The sequence below is a fragment of the Ptychodera flava genome, chromosome 20 (assembly GCF_041260155.1).
Source record: "Ptychodera flava strain L36383 chromosome 20, AS_Pfla_20210202, whole genome shotgun sequence".
NCBI lineage: Eukaryota > Metazoa > Hemichordata > Enteropneusta > Ptychoderidae > Ptychodera > Ptychodera flava.
In genome coordinates, this window is record NC_091947.1 from 17702272 (window position 1) to 17715921 (window position 13650).

The 13650-nt window shown below is 36.8% G+C and overlaps 1 protein-coding gene across 6 annotated transcripts in view; it reads right to left on the bottom strand.

The window, feature by feature from the left end:
* The window catches only part of LOC139120193 (complexin-like), a 50553-nt gene that overhangs the window by 27404 nt on the left and 9499 nt on the right, over positions 1–13650 (bottom strand). For 3 of the 6 annotated variants that reach the window (XR_011549058.1, XM_070684357.1, XM_070684360.1), the window contains exon 2: positions 6051–6160. Coding sequence is in view for 4 of the 6 variants with exons in the window: in XM_070684357.1 (XP_070540458.1) it covers positions 6051–6105 (55 nt within the window). In the remaining 2 variants the exon portion in view is untranslated. Of the gene's footprint in view, positions 1–6050; positions 6161–6232; positions 6465–13650 lie in introns of those variants that run through there. The other 3 variants (XM_070684359.1, XR_011549059.1, XM_070684361.1) reach the window with 3 other exon arrangements.

The window sequence follows — 13650 nt, forward strand, 5'->3', positions numbered from 1 at the left end:
GGACAAAACTGATATAGATCATTCAAAAGGACCTTCATATCAAATTTCGAAGCAATTGGACACGCTATTTCAGAGAAGAACGAAATAAAAAAGTGACCAAAAAATGCAAGTACGCATAAGTTCACAACAATTTGAAGAACCTCAACTAAGTTAATCCCCGAGGGATCATGCATTCCAAGATCAAAGCAATCAGATATGCGATTTCAGAGAAGATAATTTTTTTTACAAAAAAAAAATGGGAAAAATTGTCTGAAACATACAAATATAAAAATTTCACCACAATTTGATCTCATCAGACTGATGTCACTCGTAAGATCATGCATACCAAGTTTTGAAGCAATTCAACAAGCACTGTCAGAGAAGATTTTTTGACCAAGAATTTGAAAAATTGCTCTAAAAATACAAATATGAAAATTTCACCACAATTTGAAGACACTCAACTAAAGTCACTCCTAGAAATAATTATGCATATTTAGTTTTAAAGCAATCACACACAGAGTTTCAGACAAGATTATTTTTTGACAAAACACTGGAAAAAAATTGTCCTAAAATATAAACATGAAAATTTCACAATTTGAACAAATCTAACCTACGAACCAAGTTTCAAAAAAATTGGACAAACTATTTCAGAGAAGAGGATTTTTCGACCAGAATAGGAAAAGAAGGCCCAAAAATACAAAATTACACCACAATTTGGAAAATCTCACAAAAGTCACAGTAACTTAGGAACCTGCTTAAGAAGTTTCAATCAAATCTACCCTGTGGTTACAGAACTTTTGCAATTTGCAGGATTTTGCCCTTTTTTACCTCATTTGCATATTTTTTTACACTAACACATTCATTAGATTAGAACAAATTCAAATCTCCATTTTTGGGTGCATCTGTAAACCAGATACTATGATGGAAGGCACTGCAGGCATTGAGTTTTGGATAAGGCTAGACATACATACACACATACATACACACATACATACACATACATACACATACATACATATAGACATACAAACCCCACCAACTTAACATATAAGCTCTCTTTGGCATATATACATATACTAAATGTAAGCTAAAACACAAGTTATCCTGTTGCTTGGGAACAAGATGGGGAAGAAAGACAGGAAGTTTTCCTCACCGATTTTCCTTCTTTTTAGACAAAAAATACCATTCTGACAATTTTCGAAAAGGCTGCCAACAGACACCCATCCATCAAACATGCACAATTTCAACAGTATAATGAATAAAAAGATCTTTTCCTTCAAAATGATTCCAATAATTCCAATATCACATTTCACTTTGAAAACCTTAATGGGCAGTCGGCCTCTGACATGTTGATGCCCTTGGCCATATTTTCTTCACGGGAGGATTGAGATGCATGTATGATATTTACGATGTCCTTCACCTATCACAGTAATTGAACCGGGTATGAATGAATAAACATCACGAAAGCATGATTTCAAAGTCATCTTCAACACAATCACAACAGCTGTTTGTTATCTGTTTTCTTATCTGTTTTCTAAAGTTTCCAGGATGTGCTGATAGCATTCAAAATATTTCTATTAACAGACCTTGTACATTAAAAAAAAAGCAATATTTTTTATGGTAACCATGGTTTGAAAATCACTGATGGTAATTTGAAATCTGAGTATGACCGATTTGTTAGACAGTTTACTCGTGTATTCAAGTGTTTGATTTTGTGTATGTTCATGTACCAAATATGCACTGGAAGACCAGCAAATTTGAAGTTTTTCATGGGATTACTCTACGAATTGCAAGTAAAACTACTATTACTGCTTTCATATTCATGAAATTTTGCACACAGCTTTGTTTAAACAACATCAAATTAAACAGTCATATAAAATTCTATCATCACAATGTATAATTTTTGACATGATTTATCAAGTGTTTGTGCAAATATGATGGTCGAGAAAATGCTGACTCAGCATTTTATGATGCTGTCTCAGCATTTTTCTATTTTTCCACTGATATCAGTCTCCTACTCTATGAAGTAGTCAGTGACCGCTGTGTTTTGCAAAGGATTTTGATAAAAGTTACAAATCTGAACATTTGCAATTCAAAGACATTGATTTCAACTTTACTGATGTGATATACGTACAGCTTTTCAACTTGCTATATTATTAAGATTTATTCAAAAACAGCTCACATTCCCAGAAAATTTTTCCAGAATTTTTTCCAATTAAAATGGTGGGAAACTGGACCATGAAAGAATTCACCTATTTATTTAAAACTAAGCTATTTCAATTTCACAACCTTCAGAGACTTCATTTTGAATGACTGCAAATTCCCTCGCTGGGCCCACAATCTCTTTCATTATTCAAAAGTGACAGACAATTTGATGAATGGATGTGATTATGGACTAAACGTAGAATGGCAGGGAAAGCTGCGGAAAAAAATCTGGATTCAATTGTCATGATGTCTTCTGACGTTAATGAAACACTTTCTCGGCTAACAGATTAGTTACCTTTCACATTACAAGCACATGTTTTTGACCTCCGTAGCAGCGTTTGATATTTTTTTCCTTCAAAATTTACAACTCATGCGACAGCACTGTAATTTAACTATTGGCATTTCTATTAATGCTGAGGGGAAAGCCCGATGCATTTCCATCATGCCGTATATCATGTTGAACATTACGATATATGTCAGACATCAATTTTCCTTTAGTTTACCCCTTTCGATGCCAATTTTGGTATGTCCAAAAATTGCATAATGCTTTCCGACCTAAAATTTCCGACCTAAAATTTAGGAAAGGAGAAGTATTTGGAATAGAAGTGAACATTACAGCATTTTCTCCTTCACCCTCAATTTTTTAGTTTCACTGAAAACGGCGAAAAACGAGAGAATTTCTACTGTTTCATTCATTCAGTTTTATTTCACAACATTGATAAATATTTCTGCCAAGATTTTGAGTTTTGCCCCTCGCATTCTGCATCTCTACCCTCCCCTTACTGAAAATGGAAGATACCGATAAATTTACAGGGGTCTCCAAGGTAATAAAATGACAATTTTTTTTTCGTTTTTATGTATTTCTTTTTATCAATCTAAACTTAGATATGGTATTAACTAGATAAAATATAATGTTACATTATGCAAAAAGCAGAGAAAAATATCATGTCTCTGATTTTCCTGTTTTGACACTTAAGTTGGAAAGACATTACTGAATTTGAAATTTTTATTGCGGTCCCTTACAATGTCACAGGATTTCCTGATCATAATACATGTTCATTGATTATTGTGCGTGTTTCAACGAACCAGCATAATAACCACAGCTTTCATGACTGACAGCCGATCAATAGGGACCTTACACACGGAAATCAATAATTTTGAATTCATTCTACCGTATTTCACAGTTTTCATAGTCTGGTCATTAACAACAGGAATGGACGACAGATGGCATGGGGGGCCTCTGGATGTCAGAATTTTCCAATTCCCCTGAACAAATGCCAGTGTCCTTTCAAAATTTATCAAATTTAAAGAAAAATAGGACTGCTCTTACAAAAACATTTTTTTTCTCCTGGCCAAATTCTTTTTTTATTATTGAAATTACACTCAGTAAAAGAAAATCACAAAGAATATGATGAGACATGTTTCAAAAAACATTTAAAAAGCGGCCATCACTGGTAAGAGGCCCTCTTATCATTATTGCTTTATACCACTAATTATGCAGGCAAAACAAATATTGTACAGCTGCTCTTTGATTTACATCAAGAAATTAAGTAGAATTTTCGCAAAATTCTGGAAGTAATACATGGTCATAAAAAACCTTGTTATTGAGAAGGCAGCAATATAATCACATTTTGAAAACACGTCCTTGTGCAGCCACGGTAAAAACATTCATTTCTGCATAATTCTGCATTACACTCTCTCTTTCATAAATGTGACAAAAGAATCGCAATCCATTCAGCGAATTAAAACTCATGCACGGCAACTCTGAATTCTGAACAAATTCTATCTTTGAAAATCAGCTCAACCAAAAATGTTATCTCCATTCCTTCCCTTGGCATGTTATTACTAGGCTTTCTTTTTTTACCTTTCACAAGAGTCATTCTCTGTTCTGTGGAAACTGTCAATTCTACTTTCACCCAATTCAACGATCAATACCGCATGCACGAATTCCCTTTGAGTCACTCACTCCACGCCGAGTTCACTGGCCGACTTCATCTCGTCCTCAATTTGCATTCACAAGTCAACATCGCTTTCACCTCTCCCATATCACTTCATTATGCTTTTACCGGAAAAATTCCTTTCGGCAGCCTTCACTCAGGCACAATCTCCTGCAAAGCCCCCTGCCCTTCCCACTCTCGTGCGATTAAATTGGCGAGGGCCAGCGTTATCAAATTTACGAGACAGCATGCACTTTCCAAGATTCAAAGCCCATTGCTGGTTAAAGCCTATAGCACCATATCCATTGCCTGCTATGGATAACGGACAGACTTTTTGTTTCATAAATCCCTCACTTGGCCACATATGCGTATTGATGTCCTGCTAAACTCTTCACAATATCCCCGTTGCTTCATTTTTGAAACGGCAGTTTTCTAGACATCACTCTCATGCATGCTGGGGGTCTAAAAAAGCATAACCAAATACAAAAAAGCCAGAGATGGGAATGCAGTCTTCACGACAGATTATTTTTTTGCACTTGCAGGAAGGCCATGAAGTGATTGATAACTCTGTCTTGAGGGTGAAATCAGTCCATTAGTAACTCTACTGCACATGAATTCAAGCCTGCTCTTTGAGGGGGGAACCATTATCACATCATCATAGGCATTAACCTTCCTAACAAACCATGGTATCTTCTCTAGCCTCTTTTTTTCTGTTATAGTCGGACATGCGAAATTCTCATCCAAAGTGACCTCAATGAACTCTCTGATATTCAAAAAAATTCTTCTGGCAAAACAAGCTATGTTATTTTCATCAAAGGCCCTCCACTTTGACTGTGTTTTCATGCTTGCTTTCACGTGGAATATCAGATTTTAAAGCAGAAACAACCAGTAAATATTATTTTCCGTGTATAAGTTTCCATGCAGAATTTTAGCAGTCAAAAGTATTATTGAGCAATTTGCTCTCAATGTCAACGGAAACTTTTTCACCAGAATGAAACACATAAGCACTAACTTTTTTGCAAAACAAAGCTAACTATGCGTTAAACCTTCAAAGTACAAATATCAAATACATGGGCCTTATTTCCCTCAAAATCTTTCACAGTGACAATCGTGTGCTGTGTAGACATTCATAAGTCAAAAGAAGAACTTCCTCTCAATCCGTATGACGCAGTACGATAAGACATTATTGTGAGGTTTCAATGGGCAGAAACGTCACTCAACGCCGCAAGATGCCACAAATTTCCGTCCTGCCTCACCGTAAAATTTACGGGTAATGACAAGTTAATAAAGCAGAACGTTTTCAGAATCATTAAATCCTTCGGGGAGAAAGTGGTAAGATGCAGCATATTAAGCTGTTGTCCATAAAAAACTGAGTTGATGACAAGCTATCATTTATGCCATTCTTGACACCGAGAAATATAACAACCCTTACTTCCCCTCCCTAAACTAGTCCCTACTATAGTATCATCAGAATTCCACTTTTTTTTGTCTATATTATTTCACATCTCAGATGGCAGCATTCAGAAACTTCATCCATAATCTCCGAGAAGCAAATTTGACTTGAAATTTTAAATTTTTGTCTGTTTGAAACATGACAACACTGATACTTTGGGTTGTGCTTGTACTTCCATGAAGTGAAGCTGAGTTTTGGTAGTCTAGGTGCTTGACAAATTTCACTGTAAGGTTTCTGAAAATTATTGAAAACTCAAGTTTGTGTTTACATTATGCCAGATGACGGAATGGTTCTGACAAAATATCTTTTGTGATATGTACCAGTTACGGTAAAGATAACACAAAATTAGTACCAGAGGTATTAAACGTAGCTTGCTGGTCCCCATGATTGGGTGATGCTCCGTGATGTGGAAAAAAACATCAATACAACGAACGATGTGAAAATTAACGTGAAACAAAATGAAGCCAGAAGCAAACCTTTCACACTGCTTATCTTGCTGCCGACCAGCTGCTTTGCTACGAATGCCGCCATGTTTTGATCCCTCGAGTCAAGTAGAGAATTTTACCATGTACAAGCAGTGGTATGACTGTAAAAAGAACAAATCGGAATAGAACAAAAATAGATTATTACAAGTAAAAAAGAATAGGAAATACCTAACCTGCTATCGATCCTGTGATAAAAGATGCCATTGTTCAGGTAGAAGGTCTAGATCCAGCAGAAACTGAAAAACTAGTTATATGAGTGAAATAGAATTTCACTCTCACGTGAGTCTCAACCCCAGTTCCAACATGCAGTTAGCAGTAATTATGGAATATCTCTCATCACTAGGGTCTTTTGCGACACCACCCTTTTGCTTAGCTTCCACTCTCCTACATTGTGGTGTGCTGTTCCATTCTCTGCCAGCTCCCCCCTTGAAACTGTCACATTCAATTTGCCCATTCTACCGTGCACAAAACGGTGAAAGTGGTTCGTCACCTGAATTTCATTTAAATTTGAGACTATTCAAACAATTCCAGCTGTACAAATTATATAATAACATTTGCAATTTTGAAAAGAAAAAAAATCGATTTCCCCTCTTTTTGACTTGGTGACAAATATTTCGCGAGAATTCGCAGAAATTTGTTCAACTGCCTGCAAAGGATGGTGAGGTGAGAGTGGTGGGCCTCTCATACAGTACAAGTGTGGGGCACTTCAAAAATTATCATATGAATGTAATTGTGAAAAATAAATTGTAGTAAATCGTATCTTTATGTAGATATACCAATACCTACCTCAAACCAATCGAATCAATAATTCACCGTACATTATTCAAAAACTATCTCACTAGAAACATGATCTTCAAACAACTGAAGTGAATATACAAAATTGATAGCGGGAACATGAAAATTGAAATTCATGGGATAACAGCACTTGAAAAGAAACCAAAGGATTTTCTGTACCGTGCTTCAACTAAGGAAAAGAAAATGAGTATGAAAACATAAAACCCGAAAGATTTTTTCACGATTTATGAATTGTGTGGAACAGCAACTTTAGGCGGGACAGATTTTGCAAAAGCTTTTATTTTAGGACATTAATTTTTTTCTTTACAAGGCTCTGATTCATTTACTCCCCATTTTCAGAAGAGCTGATAGTCATGTGTGCATGACAATTCGAAAGTGCCCGAGAATAGTCTGCGTTCTACGAGTCTCTTTCAGCTCAAATTAATCATCAACTTTTTCATACTAACATCATCAGTTCACATTTGAGCATGAATGTCAAAAGTCCTCATCTTTCACATCTCCAGCAATCGGCAACACCGGTTTGCACAACCTGGCAAGTCTGTGAATGGTGACCTAGGTCATAGTGCAAAGGTCGAATGACGCAAAAATGTCCCCAGTGCAAAGGTATAGCTATTTGAGTTTGAAAATCTTTTGACCATTGATGAGAATCTCATTCAGTAGCCTGTTTTGATAGGCGCACTCATAAATGCACTATAACCGTTAGTTGTACAGATGGGTCAATTAACCTTTTCACTGCTATGGTTTGTCCCAGTTTTATTGTTGTGCGTGGAACAGTTGGACAGGCTATTCAGGTAAATGGGGTGAAAGCATTAATGAAAAGCTAAATTGGTGATTATGTAATAACTCCAAACCTTGTCAACTATACTAAATGATAGAAATTGTCATACATTCCCAAAAAATGTAATTACAACATGCCAAAGACCATCACAAAATTTCAAACTTGTTTAATGTGCAAACACAAATATCCCTCTGCATTTGTTTTAACACGAATTAACGTATACTAAATTTGTAATAAAGAACAATACATACAGTTATAATGATATTCAGCTCGACAACCTTGCAGTTCTAAGGACCTATTTGTATTTTTTTGTTTTTCAGATAAATGACATAAACAATGTTTTGCTCGCCCATGTATTTCATAAGACACATTTTAACACAACTCTATTGTGTACTACGGTGGATAGCTTTGATGAAAGCACATCACAACAGCAAAATCCTTTGTTTTTCACACCTGCCCTTTTTTCCTGAGCAGGAACGGTAAAAAGAAACACAATTCAATTGTAGTCTGACCACGGTTAATCATACAATGCAAAGTTTAAGTTGACTGACTCGGATGTGAGAACTAGCAGTTCAGGCATAGTGAAATGAGATAAAGTGATAGATGTGATTGATTGAAACTGACATGACTACAGATATGTGAGTTCCTCACAGAAAGGAGAGAAAACATTCTCAACTATAAGAGCAGTAGAGGGCCCATGGCTTAAAGGCACTGTTCGCAATCCCTGGGATTGCCTTTGTTCTAGTCTGTAAGAGGATTATGGAGGTGTGATAGCCTTTTATTTTCCACTGAAATTGTAATCTGGTGGGTAAATTTTCTGATGAGACAATCTGGTGCCAACACAGGCCATTTACAGTAACATACCAGCTATCTACTAACACCAGTGAAATTTCCTATGATGCAAAATTTCCTCTCCATGAAGATCTAGACTCCTGCGGTCTTCGTACTGGTTGTTGGTAAAAAAGTACTACCGGTAGTTGGTGTGACAGAACTCCTCACTATATTTTTTCTACTCTCTCCGTGACAGCTTTACCATTGATGGAAAAACATTGACCCGAGCACCACCGAACCCATCATTAAAGCTCAATGAAATATTAGGATCATTACGATGGATAATCCCGGAATCGGATCGGAATCCACTCCTGGATTCAAAATTAATGAAGTCCTGAAACTCACACAAAACACTCCGCATTGCCATGGTAACTGTGGAACTCTGTGGTATTACTGTCGTAAATTTCCTCAAGGCAGAGCTTGTATCGTCAATAACGACACACATGTACATGTATATCCGACTTCATTTTGTTTTGGTGGTCATTTGTTTCCGCAACCTTATCCGGTTTTCAATTTCCTTGCGGTTGAGAGCAAAAAAAAGACAGATTTCTTTGTTCAAAGACTGACACTAGATTTTATCCCAAAAGGTATGGCCAAGGCAAACTTCTGAGGGGTCGGCTCAGTCTGAGGTGAAGTTCCACAGGCTGTAACGTTTGATGTTTTTCCAGTTACTGCTGTCTGTATTTGACAATATCTTGTTCAAGTCAGAAAAGTCGTGTTGAAATGCCTTGTATTTGACTTGTCAACACAGTCTGTCAGTGTGTGATGCCTAATGTTGTGGTAAACACCTGTATCTAGTGTGACTAGCGTTCATTGTGTGAACATGATAACATTGGATACTGTACACACAATGCATTAATTGTGTTGGCAAAGGGTAAAATACTTGGTATTTCCGCATACTTCAGAAGGAAGAGTGATAAAATACAGGTTTTTACAGATTACACGGATTAATTAAAATATTAACAAAACTTGTAGCTACCAAGGTCCTACACAGCACACAATGGACATCTTTTTTGTGTCCTGAAAAGTGACAAAATATCAAAATACTGCCTCTGCTTTACCTCATCTTCCATTGCAACAATCTGCGCTGAACCCTTTCAATTACAGATTGAATTAGTTAATCTTATTGTCTTCAGTGATGTGGTTGAAACCATTGGGGAATGCAGGGTGAAAGAGACTTAAATTTGATTTGTATAGATCTTTGGATCACCACAATGGACTGGATGTAAGCAGTTCAGGTAGATGTAGGTCATAAAGAGTTCCCTGGCACTCCAAGCCTGGCAGCTGGCCTGTCATATACCTGAGTTAATATTGATCTATTATTACCTCACAAAGTCAATATCATAAAGTTACGCACACTGCTGAGCAATTGACGAGATTTCAACTGCACTGTCTGCGATGATTGAGACAGAAGTGGTTTCAACAATTTGTGTATACGGAGCAGACGCTATACATTTGCAAATAAACAATATCCCAATATTCATCTACAAAGGACCAATCAAGTTTGTTAAATTAACTATTTATACAAAATCTTAGCCAAATGTCAATGTTATACACCACCAGGTGCAAAAATCTGACACATACCACAATTACATGTACTGTTTTTAAATAATTTTGATCTTGATTTGCAAGTAGTCGCTGAGGTTCAATATTTCCGCTAAAAGTCGTTATTATTTTTTTAAGCATGTAACTTTGAGTCCTTTGGATTCAATCTGCCCACATTTGTCAAATATTCATAAACACCAGATGTGAATGCCCTTGTATAGCTTACCAGTCACTACGCTTCAACAAGCCCTTGAGATATTTTGTGTTTTTAGCTAAAATTTGTCAAAAAAGTAGTAAGTTTCATAACTGTGAATGACAAAGCAGGCATCAGATTTAGCTGAAAAATCCATTTTGTACGACACTTGGGATCATGTTGATTCCACTTTTTGACCCCTGTATGTTTCCCTTCTCTTGGAGAAGACTGATGGGGGAAAATGCCATGTTATGATTACAAAGTGCTTTTACACAATGGAGCATTATTGGGAAATGAATATTTTTCCAATATCTCTACTCATTACAGTAAAATAAGCAAACACACAATCAATCACAAACATTGAATCTATTTAGACTACCATTTATATCATCTGACATACCCCCCCTCCCTTCTGCATCAAAATATTTGATTCTCCATTCCTCTTAGGCAATTTACATTAAAACACTGTGTTACATTGTTCTCCCTTGGGTTTCCTCAAACGCGGTAAAAACGTCACAAAATTGATACTTCTGGTATCTGCATGTGTACAACCCATAGGTGTCAGAATTGTATTTTTTGCACCTTTCCTGCTGCCACTTACTTCCTTTCCTACTACCATCTTATACCCTGATCTGCCTGCTGTAGACTGGATCAGTGATGTTCTCGTTATGTTGCAGAGTTATAGTCTAGCTGGACATCATAAAAAGCACTTTTTGTGAATGATTTTCAGATTTAAAGCCTGCTGACTGCCGATCAATTATTGGGTGTTTTTTATGCCACGGCACATTAACACAATGATGGCGTCGACTCACACGCCACTTAATTAGGCCATACCTCACTGTCAGCTATCATTTACATGAACAACAAACAGAAATCAACCTACTTGGTAACTGAAACGTACATATATATATGGCACTTATTTGAGATCATCCTACGGGCTTCTCTTTTTCTCATTTCACCCTTTCGGACAATTGAAGATGAAAATTGGGAATTTACTTAATTATGAGCTTCTATTCAAAGCAGTATGTTGTTTTAAAGGTGAAATGTTAAATGTAATCTGAAAAATATCATGACGCAGTTTATACATGTCCCAGAAGAAATTACTGTCAGCTTTCTAATATTACTTTGACATTGATGTCACTATATGTCATACTTCACAAGACCAGTTGCCGGGCATTAACTGCGGCCTTTCACTTCTTGTATTTACTCTGTTTCGCCGGCAAGCCCTTGATCTTACGGAAAATTTCAAATCTAAGCTTCCATACATGCGCACAAACACTGAACCACAGGAACTGAAGAAAATTTAACATCAACAGTAAATACTGTCACGGCGCATTAATCATCAATCTGTCCACTTTGACCGAAAAAAAAAAAAAGTAATAGATATGCCAGGAAACGTTGTCAAGGTTACTTCACATTTTACTCCACATTACACATTTCATTTCATGCCCGTAAACTCATTTGCTATTAAGTGAACAACACAAACGTCAAATGCAGTTGATGAGAAAAAAGCCAGGCATCAGCAGGGAGTGGGTTAGCCAGGTACGCGGGGAAATAAAAATGTCCAGCATGGAAAAGAAAGACATCATTTGCCAGGGGCAGCGAGAGTTAGCCAGGGAAGGGAGACAATTTCTGACCCAAAGTGAACCAAAAAACATATATTTCGTAAAATGCATTTTTCTAATATTAGATCTTTGACATTGCAGCAGATACAGACACACACACTTGACTTCCTTGCTGCAAACTTCTCCCATATTAGTTATCGCGCATGGTAAAAAAATTTCTTTCACAAAATTTCTGCCACAAAAAGATTTCTATACAAGTATATAAACTTGGAATATTCATTTGCAACATAGAGGTTGAGACAAACGAGTGAATAAACAAATACATACAAATAAATGATTAAATTTCCCACGGATGGTTTTGTTATTTCTTGGTCATAAAATTGTCACCCTTGCATGTTTTACCTATAACATCAGCATATGCAGTAACAACCATACGAGCATTTTATTTAAAACATTTTTACATCAGAAGTATTATGGTTCATTCATATAAATATTTACAGGATTGGTTGATGTATGTTTCTTGTTAATCCGACTGTCACATTTCATATTTGTGAACTAAAATATATTCCGCATATGGAGAGATTAATTCTACGTATTGGTTTAATGTGATTGTATACAATTTGGATACAACATCGTCGTCTGCAACCGAGACAGACACCAAGGGCATGATTGCCTTGTTCAAGGTTGTGGTTACCATGTTATGAAGCTGTAAACACACTGACGATCGACATCTCTGCAAAAGTCGGACACTGGGTTCAAGGTGACATTCAACATCTCACTGGGGAAGTGCTTTCATTGCAGTATTGTTGTTTCTCTTGTGTGACATTGTGCGCAAAGAAGAAAGCAAAGCCGATGCTGGGATCCGATATAACCCCCCTCCCCACCTACCCACCTACCCACACATCAAAATATCCAGGCAGTGACTGGGCCTGGGTGAGGTCTTGGTGAACTGGGGCATACACATAACACTCCATTGTGCGCTGCTTCCTCTCCAAAATGTCAACATTTAATATCACATCTGTATACAGACATATAGGTTTTTTCTTCATATATCAGTCAATTTTTACTGTTTTACTAAGCGCCTGCACAAAATCGTATTAAATCCCCTGAATACATACATACTTCAAAACCTGCCAAACACGCCCATATGGCGCAAACATGACACTCTGTGTGCACATGAGAGTACAGCTGAGCATACTGGTTCAACTGTTTATATCCATTTTCTACCAGATTTTTTTTTTATTTCAGCGAAACAGCTCATGTATAGTTACAAATTCCGGCTCATAAAAGTGCACAATACGCATCCAAGATTACGTTACTCTGCGAAGGGAGAGGATGACTAAAAAGAGGAAAAGTAGTCTCATGCAGCTTAATATTTTGAGCATTTTCTTGCTTTCCTATGAATTATACCACATTTACGTAGAGCCAGACAAATCATTTCATCCAAGAATAAAAATGATGGGATGCATGCACGCACGACAGAAAATGGCTTAAAATGACCTTCAAATTACACAGCAGTCAATAACAAGTTATTGGAATGACAGAAAGTATGAAAGGCACGATTTTATTTGATTATGTGCTGACTCAGGACGTAAATCTAATAGACCCCTGGGTCTTCAAGTTCACACCTGAGCACCATCTAGGGAGAGCAAAATTTGTATTGGACATTCAAAGTGGTGCCAGAACTTTCACAGAATATCTCCCCCCCCCCCTCTCTCTCTCTCTCTCTCTCTCTCTCTCTCTCTCTCATGTCAAAAAACAGTGTCAAATCAAATTAAATAACACAAACTGGCTTTGGCACTCACTAGATCATATTGTGAGTAAATATCACAGACAGAAAGAATCCTGATCATGTTTACTGCACACCGTGTTAATCTCTGGATC